Genomic DNA, 14,615 nt, shown 5'->3' with positions numbered 1-14,615 from the left:
ATTCAAGAGAAGAAGAAGGTTGCAAAAAATTGTGAAAAAAACGTGAAATGAAAGAAATAAATAAAATTTGAAAATAATTATAATATGATTATTTAGAACTTTGTTTCCGAGGAAATGAGTGGTTGGAAAGTAATGGATAATTTTGCAATTGAAATGCCCCTCGCAAAAATGAAAATGCCCCTCGGAACTGTGAAAAACTCGTCGGAAAATTTTAGGGTTAGCCTTTATAAATTCAGCCCCAACACCTTTTTTCCTTCTTCTCTCTCATTTTTCACTCCACTTCTTCCAGCTGCCGCCACTCACTGGTTAGTACTGTTTCTTTTTATAATCATTTTATGAGCAAAAAATGTTAATTGTTGAATCTTTGTATCATATTTTTCAGCTTGTTACTATTTAAAGTTCATATGTCTCAATGTGGTTCACTGTTTAGATAGCTAATAGTTTAATTAATGTAGTTGATTTTGCTTCCCATGAGCTTGTCTTAAGTTAGAAAGACAATTGGATCTCTCTTATTTGAATGGGGATGCCCAAAACCTTGTACTGTCAGCTATCTATCTTTTTAAATCAAACTTATCATTCTAAAAAATAGAAAAATTAAGATGTTGATGAAAATTTTATCTTTTTTGTCATTTTGGTGGACTTGAATTGTTATTTTTATTTAGAACTTATTGTTATTGTTTTGTTGAAATGTCATTATCATTGTATTGCACAATAGATAAACATGTCATCAGGAGGAACTAACCCACCCAATGATAAGGGGAAAGATGGTGCATCCACTACTACTAGACCTACTGTTGAGCGTACTTGCAAGTGGCGCACTCATCTGGCTCCTCAACATGTTTTAGACCAGCTTGTACCTATGCCGCCGACTAAAGATACACAGACGTGGAAAGATGTTGCATCCACTACTACTAGGCCTACTCGCGAGGAAATTCGAGTAGACAAGTCTATACCTATGCCCACGACTGCACATACACAGACTCCATCTCCTCGTACATATGCTCCGCCTCCACCTACCCATACTTCATCAGCTGTGTATCCACAACATGCCTATGCACCACCGAAACATACACCATCAGGATACACACTACCACCTATTTATCCACCACCTACAAATCCGTTGTCGGGTGGACTTTCACACAAACGGCCAGTCAGTGGTAAGGGGAAGGGTGTCGGATCCACTACCACTAGTCATTCTCTCAAGGTAAGTCGTGTAGTTTCTAGTTCTACAGACCAATGTATAGCTGCACCGACAACTGCACATACACAGATTCCATCTTCTCATACATATGCTCAGCCTCCACCTACCCATACTTCATCAGCTGTGTATCCACAACATGCATATGCACCACCGAAACTTACACCATCGGGATACACACTGCCACCTATTTATCCACCACCTACATATTCACATCATGCATATGCTCCATCGGTGAATCCACCACCTACAAATCCATTGTCGGGTGGACCTTTACACAAGCGGCCACCCAGTGGTAAGGGGAAGGGTGTCGGATCCATTACCACTAGTCATTCTAGCAAGGTAACTCCTGGAGTTTCTAGTTCTCCAGACCAATTTATACCTGTGCCGACGACTGCACATACACAGATTCCATCTCCTCGTACCTATGTTCCACCTCCACCTACCAGTTCTCAATCTCCATCTACCCAATTTCCATTACATGTATATCCACTAAATGCATATGCACCATCGACATACGCACTGCCAAAATATCCACTATCAAGTGAACCTTCAAAGAAGCGTCCACCTAGTGATAAGGGGGAGGATATCGCATCCACTACTAATGGTCGTTCTCGCAAAGTAACTCGAGTAGTTTCTGGTTCTCCTTTAGACCAGTTTATACCTATGCCGATGACTGCACATACACAAACTCCATCTCCTCATACCTATACTCAGCCTCCACCTACCCGTTCTCAGTCTCCATCTACCCAATTTCCATTACTTGTATATCCACCGCATACATATGCACCACCGGCGTATACACCGTCGACATCCGCACCGCCGACATATCCAACACCTACATATCCACTATCAAGTGGACCTTCACACAAGGTACCACAATTTAGTTCCATGCCCAACCCAGGATTTCAAGGAACACAAGGAACTCCATTAAAGTCTAGTCATCCTAAGCCATCTCAGCGTCCGCCTTATCAGGCTGGTCAAGATGGCATTCATGATGCTGAGGGGATTAACATGTTTGATGATGGAAGACACGTTATTCAACCTTCCACTAAAGGGTAAGTCTGTGAATTACTATTTATTTTGATTGTTGTTAATTATACTTTGTATTGATTTATTAACATGGTATTGTTAAGGCTTTTGCCTTCAAAGCCGAAGACGAAAAGCATTTCAGCAAATATACAATCCCAACATAAAAAGCCACAGACAAAATGTAGGGATGGTGACCTAAATGATGACGATAGGGCAAAAAAATTCAAGGTTTTTAGTGTAAGTTGAAATAATTATCTTAACATGTGATTATTTTATACTCATTTCTGATATATAACATAGCCTATTATATTTTATGTTATATAAAAAATACAGGAGAAGTGTACATGGCATGACAAGCAGAGTGATCAGATTCAGAATAACTTTCATGTGAGAGCCTCGCGTGACTTGTCTGATATGTTGAGGGAAGTTCGTCTTAAGGGTCAGTGCCCACATTGGATAGGCGAGACTGTATGGCAAAGTTTATTGGAGCATTGGAGTTCCGCTAGTTTTCAGTTGACCTATGCCAGAGAAAAGAGAAACATGGCATCAAAGAAAGGGGAAAGCCTACAGAAAAGAGGTTCCATCAACACAACGCAACACGTAACTCAAATGGTAAACTCCTTAACTAGTTCTTCTTTATTTATTTTGGGTAATCATAATTATAGTTTCTTTATCATTTATGTTTGCTTTATAGACTAAGAAGTCCAAGAGGAGTTCAAACGTGAATGGGCTTCATAACGATACTCAGATCATGAAGGAAACTGGTGATTATGCAGATGACCATTCTAGAAAGAATCAGGTAATATCATACTTTTATAAATATATGTTGTAATTTGTTTTCATATTTTTATTTTATCTTTGTTATTTGACTCTTTGTATGGTTATTCATTATAGGAGAAGTGTGAGGCGAGGAAGTCTCAGACTAGATCTCAAAATAATTCAACTTCTCCATCTATGAGTTGTAACCCTGCTAAGGATGTTGTTGCCCCCCTTACCACTTGTTCGGGTGTAGTTGGAGGTAAGAAAAGGAGTCGCTTATATGATGATGCCGTCAACTACAAGAAAGGGGCCATGAGTCTTAATATTCCTTTGGATAATGCAAGAGCATCGTTAGCCTGTAGTGGTAGGGAGTTGGTTCCCAATTTGGTTGAGGTTCTACAAAGAACAGTGACTTCTAGTGAAGATCCTGTTCGAAAACTACGGAAACTAAAAAAGATTATGAATTCGCAGGGGGAATTGCTGAAGAAACGGACAGAGGGGCTAGAAGAGCTAAAAAAACGTCTGCAAAAAATGAAAGAGGAGCGAGAAGCATTTGAAGAACGTGTGCGAAAATTATTCGCTCAAGACCATGGACGTCACCGCCGCCTCCAACCTTCTGATCATGAGTCTACTTTGGTGGGCAATCAAGACGTTGATGTTGGTGCCGATGATGAATGATGGTGCTTCTAGACATTATTAGTTTGTCTTGTTTATGTTTTTTTGGCACAATTTGTTTATGTTTATTTTGTTTCGACTATTATCATGTACGAACCCCCCTTCCATCTGAAAAATGATGGCATAAACAGATTGCAGTAACAAAATACAGATGCCAAAATTATACCAAACCTGAAATGGGGGAAGAGGATCTTCCGTTAAAATGTTCACAACTAACTGGTGTTTCATTGTTTATAGAAGAAACCTGACATCTAATTATTGTCATTATCGTAAACTTGTAAATTCTCAACTCTAAAATCATCTCAGGTGTCAAATTGGCAGGTTCAAGAATGTCAATACTATCACTTCTGGCAGCTATTGATATGATCATGCAAGTCAACTGCACTTTACCAGAAAGGGATATTTTAAACCTCGATTCCTTTGAAAAGAGGTCAGTTAATTGTTGTCGCTGATATAATTTCAGTGCAATAAAGATTCTAAATTCTAAATTAAGTGTTGAATGTTAACAAACACTAAATGTTTCAAAAAATTATCATTATGGCCATCCATAAGTATAACATTCAAAACAAATATATAACAGTTTCTGCAGTTGTGAGAAGTGACAAAACTGCATTATTTGGTATTCTCCGCTGTACTGTCTGCATCAGACATACGCTGGTAATTAAACAGAAATATGAACTTAGGCGACATTGATATTAAAGATTTGTTCTTATTATCTGAATTTGTGTAATAAATGAGTTTTTTTAAGTGATAGGTTCTCCTACTTCACATAAACAAAACTATATGTAAACTTATAAATGTTTTTTGTACAACTAAAGGATGATAAGGAGATACTCTTCAAGTTAGATTCAAATGTCATGTTCCAAAGCTACTTTAAACTTCTATTCTCTGATTAATGGTTGATGTATCTTTGTTAAAAGAATTTAAAAAGAGAACGGTATGAATAATGTGCAATCTGCTAATTAGTACATTAAAAGAATGAGTTTGCTGAATAATGGCATAGTTTATTAAACAAACTTTGAGTTAGCCTTTGCATTTACTACAAGTCTACAACTTTGTGCTGCTAATTTTGTAGTTTATGTCACAAGCAATGCATAATATATAGAGTGTATTATTAAACCAAAGCAAAAGTCTTGTTATTCCGATTCTAATCATGCTTTCATGTATTCTTCTTGGACACTTGTTTAAAACGAAATATACAATTTAGTCTTTGAATGATAGTACTTGTGTCACTTTGATCTCAGAGTAATCACCCTAAACTTACAGACCCTACACAAAGTAGGTTAGTATTGTCAATCTGCATAGCTGAAAATAGCAGTTTGTTCAAATTCTACTATGTTATAGTGCTATAGGCGCCGCAAAAGCCGTTGTTTGACGATATTTTGTACTAAACAGTGTATCGCAAAATAACAGTGTTTTCTTCAAATTTCATTATGCCAGGTTTTTGCAAACATGAAGGGTGGCAGTGAAATTACCAATAGCAATGACATTATGTGAGGTCAGTGTAATTATCCGTCTTGTAATTTTGTTAGTGATATCAATATTCAATTTGATATCTGATTTGTGTTTGTGCTTGTAGTTCTGTCATGTGTTTTCAACTTCAATTCAACATGTAAGTTATGCATGTAAAATGTAATGTAGGAAACTGAAACCACTCATTTTGCCTTTTAATTTCAATGATGAGAAACTGAAACCCATGTATACATGTTTTGGTTGGTCTGATGGCTCGTTTTAACCCATGTGATGTGAACATTAACCCCAACAAGATTTGATCAAAAGAAAGAACGGCGGTTTTAGTTATATCAACTTGTTAAGTGTGGAGCGACTAATGCAAGATGGTTTCACTATTCAAATGAAGTAGAATAGAATGCAAGTGTGTGATACAAAACAAAGAATGGTGATTCAAGCTCATTTAATAATTCCAATTTAATTATAAGAAATTTATATATAAATCCCAATTGAATCATTCATTTAATACCTTATTTTGAACTTTTAAAATTAATAGCTATAGCTATGGTGTTGAAAATTGAAATTGATTATAAGAAGAAGAGAAAAAAAAAATGATAAGTATTTTATCGAGCTTCTTTATCCGGTTTAGTGGCTAGTGAAAGTGAATGTTCAAATTGAAAACTAGCAGTGATAATGATGAATATTTCATCGTAATAATTATAATCCGTGATAATTTATAATTTATTAAAAAAATAATTGAAAGACGAAATGACAACACAAGTTTCAGCTTAACATTTTCAACATTTTTATCGGTTGAACTATTTCTTTACTCCAACCTATATTTCATTGTTTCATAATTATGGCCAATGATAAATTATAATTTATTAATTTAAAATTTGAACTATAAATTTAAAGAAAAATGCTGGTGAAAGAAAATTTCATGAATCCATCATGATTAACTATGATCGGTTACTTAGAGAATCCACAATAAAGCTCCCTTTTTTTTTTGAGAGAGAGAAATAGAGCTCCCTCTTACAATGTTTAAATGGGTCTCGTGTGTATACATCACGCAATTAATAATTGATACTAGTACCTAAACTTTCCAACTCAATACGTAAGTTTTTTTGTCCCACATCAGATAGATGAAACTTTTGATGAGAGCTTTGAAAGAGGAGGCACTCCTCACCTCATAAGTCTGTCTTGTGAGGTTGTATTAGGTCCAACCACGATTTCTAACATAGTATCAGAGCTTGTCGAATTCAAGGGCCACGTTGGTGAGAGTTTAGAAAGAGGATGCATTCCTCACCTCATAAGCCGGTATTGTAAGAATGAGTTATGAGAAACTTTGACCAATTTTAAATGTAGGGAAATGCTAATCGGTGCCCCCGACATTGGTTAATGATGCTAAAAAAGGTAATTATATAGTAGTTATTACATTGAAAACTTTGTAATTAATACTAAAAAAGTCAAAATAATTATCTTTTTTGGCATCCTTAACCAGTGCCCGGGGGCACCGGTTAGCATGTCTTAAATGTATTATTTATTTTTTTGGCGGTGGCAAGGTTCGAACCCCGGACCTTGCATATATTTTGCATTGTTCATACCAACTGAGTTAAGCTCACAAGGACGCCTTAAATGTATTATGTTAAAAGAAGTTGTGACCTTATTTATCATGGGAGAATATTAAAAGTAAGTTGATGTAATCAGAAGTAATTAAAATAAGGGCATTTCTGTAATAAATTTAAATTTATAGAAGTATTAAATGAAAATAACTATTTTCAAAATGTTTCTTTGGGTTTAATGATTTATGTGTTTTGTTTCTTATAAAAAGAACCGAGTGAGTATTTTATCGTTAACAGATAATGGGTGCCAACATAGTTGAAATATATTTATTCATTACTTTTGCACACTATTTTCTAATTATAACAATAATTATATTTCAAATTTTGATCTTTAATTAAAGAAAATAAAAAAACCAATTAAGAAAAAACAATTAAGAAATTGTTGAGTGGAGAAGCTCCCTAAAAAAAAAAAAATAGAGAAGCTAAATATGGCATGATCGGAAGGCCTTTATGACTGATTGGCTGTTTTTAATTCAATAATTATGGAGTTTTAATGTATTTATTGACATTCTATTTTGTAATTACGCATTGGCTAATGCACATTTAAGGCAGGGTGAAATGTCATAGAATATTGACATGTGGCCTTTTATTTGGGAGGTCTTGGAAGAGACCTCAATAGAATAGACGATATGCTTTGAATTTATTTTACAATTTTTTTAAAGGAAACTTTTTTAGAGGAAACTTATTTGTTGTTCGTACCCATATAATTCACATCATGTATCACTTTTTGAGATTGGTTCTTAAAATTATCTTTAAAAATATTACTAAATGAGTGTCGCTTTAGTCAAAAAAATTTGTTTCAAAATGAGTGTCGCTTTCAGTTTCCAATGCAATAATAACTTTTTCTTTTCAATTGTACCTTCCAATTAATATTCTGCACACTACATCCAAAGTATTACTTTTAAAACTAACCAATAGTTAATAAGGATAATTTGGTAAAATAACCATTCTCTTTCTCTTAATCATTGTATTTCTTAATATGTGTGTAAACACCTAAAACGACACTCATTTTGAAACGGAGGGAGTAATTTTATATGATTTGATTGGATTTATGTGGTAAAAAAGTTACCCATAATCTAAAACAAATTACAATCAATTCCGTCAAAAAAGAAATTACAATCAATTCCGTAAGAAAGAATCCTATATAAACTTATACTACCTCCGGCCTTAATTATAAGACCTTTTTGAGAAAAAAATTTTGTCCCTTTTTATAAGACTCATTTGCTATTTTCAATTACATTAATTATTTCTTTACCACCGTACCTCTATTTATTTTGCATCTTTTTCTTCAATCAATCATAAATATTATGTTGAAAACATAAACTAACTCTCTCTTAAGGATAAAATTGTAAAAACAATAGTAATTATAAATAAATTTAATATTATTTCCATCTTTATTAATTCCCGTGATTTTAGTAAAAGGGTCATATATCTAGGGACGGTAGTTCAGTTGGTATGGACAATGCATAAAATAAAATATGCAAGGTTCGGGGTTCAAATTCCGGGCACCACCAAGAAAAAATATTCCAATTCCAATTGAATATAAATCAATTCTGTACGAAAATCAAGTCCACTCCAAACTATATCCCCTCAAATAAAAAAGACCACACTATATAAAAGTCAATATTTCTTTTCCTTTTTGGTACAATATAGAGTCAATATTTCCAATAATATAGAGTCAATATTTCCAATCTCAGACGTGCAAAATTTCAACTATAATTAAAAAAAACGTACAAATTGAATGGATTAATCTTCTCAATATTTGTTCAAAAAGTAAAAACCTTGTTCAAATCTTTATTAAAAACAAAACCTTATTCAATTCCATATTACACTCACTAATTTGCTATTAGTCCTCTTTTGATTTTGATTGCTACGTTACTTCTTTGCCTCTGCAACAAATAAATAGCCATCACTGCATAAACCAAACACACACACACACGCACAACGTTAATTTTTGTTTTTGTTTTTGTTTTTCTCATCACCATGACAATGTCCACAAAAAACTTCATAGTTTATCTAGTATCATGTTCCTGTCTTGCTACTCTCTCTGCGTTATTTCTCATCCATAACAACCAAAAACCATCATTCTCCTTGTTATCATCATCATCAAACTCTAACCGTTATGGTTCTGGAACAGATAGAATTTGGCCTGTAAATTTTTCTTACTCTTTTTTTTTTTTAATGTGTTATTGAAGGCATGAATGTATATATGTTTATGTTTATGGTTTGTGTGTTTATTATGTGCAGGAATTGGAACCTAGTTGGAAACTTGTTTTGGCTACAGTTATTGGTTTTTTTGGATCAGCATGTGGAACTGTTGGTGGTGTTGGTGGTGGTGGCATTTTTGTTCCTATGCTTAATCTTCTTCTTGGTTTTGATACCAAATCTGCTGCTGCTCTTTCTAAATGTAATAATAATATTTTTTTATAGTAGAAATCGAACTCGGTATTTCAGGGTTTATAACATTCACACACACCGATACTCCATGGTATCAGTGTGACTAAGTAGTAGGAATCGAACTCGGTACTCCAGGATTTACAACATTCACACAAACTGACCTTTCATGGTATCAATGTTTCTAATTAGTAGGAATCAAACTCGGTATTCTAGGTTTACAATACTAGATGGTATCAATGCTTCTAATCAGAATCGAACTCGGTACTCTAGGGTTTACAACACTCGCACACTGACACCGTTGATATTGAAGTTTATTCTTTTTGACTATGTGATGTTTTTGAGAAATATATTGTTGATTGAAATTTGTGACAATTTTTTTCTATTTTGTTATTGCGGAATTGATTTTAGGTATGATAATGGGGGCATCAGCATCATCAGTTTGGTATAATTTGAGAGTGGCACATCCAACAAAAGAGGTGCCAATATTAGACTATGATTTGGCTCTTTTGTTTCAGCCAATGCTTATGCTTGGGATAACTGTTGGTGTTACTCTCAGTGTTGTTTTCCCTTTTTGGCTTATCACTGTCCTCATTATCATTCTCTTCATAGGTTTGTATAATCACTAAAATTGTTTTCTTTTTCAAATGAGTCTATTACACTGTTTTATTCATTTTTCTAGGAAACAATATTTTATTTTTATTTTTGTGCAGGAACTTCTTTAAGGTCATTCTTCAAAGGAATTGAAATGTGGAGGGTAGAGACTCTTCTCAAGGTCAACATTTCTTGACTAGAATTGACTAATGGATATATATATGCAGTATGCTTATAATAAGTCATCAATCATTAACTCAAGTTTTTAGGAAAAGTAACTATCTACCTTTTTCTCTAATTTTTGTTTTCTATTTTGCAGAATGAAACTGCTAAGCAAGCTACTTTGGTTAATTCTAATGGAGAATTTAAAGCAGGTATACAAATTTCCACAATAGTGGTTATCTTATCTTTGTATAATTTTAAAGATTTAAAGATAACATCTCATGCTATATTATTGTTTCCTGAGATTTGCAGTTCTAGTCGACACGAAGCTTGAGCCATTGATCCCTAAAGAAAAGAAGTCAACTATGGTATGTTCTATAGCAGATGATAATTGTTTTCATTTTGATGTATTTAAGATGAAATTAATCTTTCTCATCTGAAACCCTTTCAGCAAATTCTCTGTTTCAACCTTAGATGGAAGAGGATTTTAGTGCTTTTGGCTGTGTGGTTTTCTTTCCTCCTTATTCAAATCATCAAGGTAATTTTCCCTCTCACTATAAGAGCTCTGTTAAGTGTTTTTTGTTTTTTTTTTCTTTTTTAAAATAAAACAGTTTATTGTTGGTTTGCAGACTGATGTAGAGGCCTGCAGTGTATGGTATTGGGTGCTCTTCGGCTTGCAGGTACGATTACAAAATTACATAACCAAACATATTATGAATTGCAGTAATGATTCGCGATCAGATGCAACTTTAGTTATTGTGAATACATCAAAAACCTTGATGTGACGGTCCAAACTTTGGTCATAAACCTTTTCTTAAAACTCTATAAATGCAATGTGGTTAGACTTTTCTAATTGCCATACACATGTCCATTTTCTGTTTCAGTTTCCAATTGCATTTTTGGTGTTTGGCTTTGAAGCAGTCAAGTTGTACAAAGATCACAGAATGAGGATGGGCACAGGGAGCCTAGAATACATATGTGAGGCATCAATAGAATGGAGTGCTACGTCCCTTGCATTTTGTGCAATGAGTGGTATTGTAGGTGGAATTGTTGGAGGCTTACTTGGTTCTGGAGGTGGATTTATTTTGGGGCCTCTTCTCCTTGAGATAGGTGTCATCCCTCAGGTACACTATATGTTCCCTCTTTTCAATTTTGCTTACCAATGTTGTTGATCGGATAGCAACAATAGTGGTTTGTGCAAATTCCATTACACTACACACTAAATCGACACTCTAGCCGCAATTGTGTTGACCAGTGTTATCAATTGTGAATCGTTGAAAATAGTGATATGTGCAAATTTCGTTATTGTTCAATGATACGCGATTTAATAAAAATGTTGTCACGCTGCAGCTATGATCCCTTTTAATTGTGTTGACCAGAATTTTCAATTGTCAATTGCGAAAATAATAGTTTGTGCAAATTCTGTTACATTACAACGCTCTAGCCGCTACACTATAGCTACAATGTGATAACATTTTTGTACTAAATCGTGTATCACTGAACAACAACTGTTTATTCAATTCCATTGCGCTGTGACGCTATTGCATTGCTACAGCTTCTATTTGACAACACCGGTGGTGACAAATAAAAAACTTGACTTACAAGTATGCTGATAATTTAAATTGCAGGTTGCTAGTGCGACAGCAACATTTGTGATGATGTTTTCATCATCTTTGTCTGTTTTTGAATTCTACATTCTCAAGAGGTTCCCTATGCCTTATGGTAATCTTCATCAACTCTTCAAAGCTTAACTGGATCCATTTTCAATTTAATTGGCCAGTACAATATTATAACACTGGTTCCCTATGCCTTATGAATTTATTTGTTTGCAGCATTATACCTCATCACAGCGTCTGTTTTGGCTGGCTTCTGGGGACAGTTCTTTGTTAGAAAATTGGTTGCATTTTTTGGGAGGGCATCAGTCATTGTATTCATCCTCTCTGGTGTTATTTTTGCCAGTGCTCTCACCATGGGTAATAATGGAAACATACCTCAATTTGTTAGTATCTATAAAATGATTTTTGCACAAATATTAATATTACATTAATGTTATACATTTTTATTTCAGGTATTGTTGGCACTGAGAAGAGTATTGAAATGATACACAACCATGAGTTCATGGGATTCTTGGGATTTTGTAGCACTTAATTAATTTAGAGTAAAGTAGGAATAGCAAACAAAAGGAAAATCAAGGGTTCATAGATGTTGGTTAATGTCTGTTGACCAACATTGAATATCTATATCTCTAGGTAATCTTTTTTTAACGACGAATATTAGTGAGTTAGTGATTACGTTAGTTTTCAGGATTGAAATTTTGGACCGTATGCTGAACTTTTTTTATATCTACCTAGCTACTTGGGGCACTTTATCTCCAAGTAATTAGTAACAATGCTAATTTTCCTTCTTATCTGTGAAAATAATTTTGTGGTTGAGTAGTGATAGCTGATGTCATATTTTGGTGTGGCATTTATTTGTTTTTGCTTTCTTTTGTTGGTTGTGGAGTTTGGTTGTTTAACTTTATGTCAGAGAGAAAATAACTGAATTGATATAAGATTGCTTTCAGTATAGTTGGATCTTATAAAGATCAAGATACCTATTGATATTATCAAAAAAATGGGTGGTCCAAATAAGTTAAGAGCTGAAAAAAGTATATATTGTTCAGTGTGCTTTTGGACTAATGGATCTTACAAATGAACTAAGAAATGGAAAACTTAGGAGCTTAAGAATATACTTTTCTCATTCCCTCCAATTTTCTAGTTTAGCAGTAACATGTGGTGCTGGTCTGGGGATCAGGTTGCCACAGAGATTTCATGGTCCTGCTTTTATTTAGCTACTTGTCTGTTTGCCATTTGCCAATTGAATGAACCTAAAATTTTGTATGGATCGAGATTATTCCTTGTATGGGAATTTATGTACGATGTTTCTGTGGTTGGAAACTTGGATGCTTGTCCCTTACTAGTATACTACTGATTGAGTAGCTCATGATGTGGACATTGGTGGTTAGTACTACTTGATTTTTGCCCCTATTACTAGTACTTGTTGGATTTGAACTTATCCTTTCATGTTGATTAATTTTCTCATTTATAGCTCAAAATAAGGTATTGATATAAAATCAATAATTGATAACATGTAAACATGTAAAATTAAATCTTGAATGTGTTAAAAATATTAGCAATTGAATTTCTTATCAATTGTTAATATTTCATTGTGTTGGAATATAAAGTGTGAGCAAGAGTCTAGCATTTGATGAAAGGATGTTGAATAATATATAACTTCGTGAGAAAACTCATAGATCAATGCTCTTAATAGCTCTTAATTACTACAATATAACCGTGTGATAATTATGATAATAATAGTGAAAGAATTATGAACTACCAGCTGATCAAACATGCCCGCTGCAAGATTGGAGTATCGTCAATAGTTTTGATCTTGTTTCTTAGATGTTGATGACGGGATTTTGAGAGAGGTTTGGTGAAGCAATCAGCCAGTTGATCAATGATGTTGACATGTTTGGTACACAATTGGTGAACAAAGTGAACATCAATGGAGATGTGTTTCATGTGTGGTACACTGAATTGTAAATAAGATAGATAGCACTCAGATTGTCACAATCAATAGAGTGTTGAGGAAGAGAGGCCCAATTTAGTGAGAAGAGAGTTTATTCAGGATGCAGTACTGGCTAATGCTTTGTACTTAGCCTTGGTGGATCTGCTCTTTGCTTCGATGATTTCCACGAGATGAGGTTGGAACTATAGTGGACAGTGTGAGCAGATGCGTAGTCATGTTTATTATCACTCCAATGAGTATCCCTCTATGCATGAGTGTAGAAGAATTTTGTTTCTGAAGAAAAAGGCCGTGAAAATTATACCTTTGAGGCGGCGCAGAATCCTATTTAAAGGAGTCAAATGAGTGGTAGTGGATCTTTACATGAACTAAGAAAGTTTATTAACAATGTATGCAATGTCAAGTCATGTCATGGATAAGTATTGGAGAGTGTCTATGGTGCTACGATAGAAGGCACCATCGGTACTTGTTGAACCTTCAACTTTAGTTAAGGAAATGCTTGTTGATAATGGAATGAGGACAAGCTTGGCATCAATCATTTTTATTCTTCCAAGAAGCTTTGCATACGTTGGGAGAGGAACAAGTCAGTGGAACTTGGAATGACTTCTGCACCAAGGAAGTTCCGTAAGGGACCCAAATCTTGAATGAAAAATGAAGTTACAAGGCTTGTTATGCACTCATGTATTTTGTCAATAGGGTTTCCTGGGATGATAATATCAACGACGTACACTAGAGTGTATAACACCAAAGCCTTTGCTCCTGAGTATGAATAGAGATGAATCAGATTTTGAATTAACAAACTAAACTTACACAATATTTGATACCAAATTTGACACCAAGTGTGTGGCGCTTTGTTATGGTCATATATTGACTTCCATTTACACCATATGAGATTATTGTTATGCGGCCCTAGAACTAGATCCCAAGTTTGTTGTTGGATTAGGGCATCAAATTCTTTGATCATGTCATCACTCCATTCACTTCTTTTGAGTGTTTGGCTAACACAGGTTGCCTCAACTGAGACTGAGAGAGGTTTAGTGGTAAGAAGGTATTTGGGGTTTGGTTTGTGTATTTGATTCATTGCTCTTGTGACTAGGCAAAGAGACACTAGTTGTCAACTGAAATTAGAATTTTAAGAAGTATGTGTTTGAGAATTTGAAGGAGAA

The 14,615-nt window shown here is 34.4% G+C and overlaps 2 protein-coding genes across 9 annotated transcripts; both read left to right on the top strand.

Moving 5' to 3' along the window:
* Window positions 1–120: 120 nt before the first annotated feature.
* LOC146955837 (uncharacterized) lies at window positions 121–5,162 on the top strand. Of its 7 annotated transcripts, XR_015017989.1 has the most exons (9): window positions 121–305; window positions 716–2,256; window positions 2,335–2,467; window positions 2,564–2,842; window positions 2,925–3,029; window positions 3,125–3,353; window positions 3,461–3,669; window positions 3,971–4,094; window positions 5,105–5,162. XR_015017989.1 is itself a non-coding variant. In XM_085724198.1 (7 exons), the coding sequence occupies exons 2-6, from the start codon at window positions 722–724 to the stop codon at window positions 3,665–3,667; spliced, it is 2,595 nt and encodes an 864-aa protein (XP_085580324.1). In that variant the 5' UTR covers window positions 121–305; window positions 716–721; the 3' UTR covers window positions 3,668–3,669; window positions 3,971–4,096. The 7 variants fall into 7 exon arrangements, 4 of the variants coding, with proteins under 4 accessions (XP_085580324.1, XP_085580344.1, XP_085580330.1 ...); XR_015017985.1 differs by having other exon boundaries at window positions 3,125–3,669; window positions 3,986–4,094; XR_015017990.1 differs by lacking the exon at window positions 5,105–5,162 and having other exon boundaries at window positions 3,986–4,094.
* A 3,502-nt stretch (window positions 5,163–8,664) lies between these two features.
* Window positions 8,665–12,320, top strand: LOC146955836 (sulfite exporter TauE/SafE family protein 4-like). 2 transcript variants are annotated; one of them, XM_085724227.1, is made up of 12 exons: window positions 8,665–8,886; window positions 8,983–9,142; window positions 9,541–9,741; window positions 9,843–9,904; window positions 10,043–10,097; window positions 10,198–10,253; window positions 10,337–10,423; window positions 10,515–10,565; window positions 10,770–11,009; window positions 11,514–11,607; window positions 11,718–11,858; window positions 11,954–12,320. In XM_085724227.1, exons 1-12 carry the CDS (start codon window positions 8,719–8,721, stop codon window positions 12,031–12,033), a joined length of 1,395 nt encoding a protein of 464 aa, XP_085580353.1. In that variant the 5' UTR covers window positions 8,665–8,718; the 3' UTR covers window positions 12,034–12,320. The 2 variants fall into 2 exon arrangements, with proteins under 2 accessions (XP_085580353.1, XP_085580360.1); XM_085724234.1 differs by lacking the exon at window positions 11,514–11,607.
* Window positions 12,321–14,615: the final 2,295 nt, after the last annotated feature.

Source organism: Medicago sativa, chromosome 1 (genome assembly GCF_051527215.1).
Source record: "Medicago sativa cultivar Bolivia chromosome 1, Bolivia_mono, whole genome shotgun sequence".
Lineage (NCBI taxonomy): Eukaryota > Viridiplantae > Streptophyta > Magnoliopsida > Fabales > Fabaceae > Medicago > Medicago sativa.
This window is presented reverse-complemented; position numbering and strand designations above follow the sequence as displayed.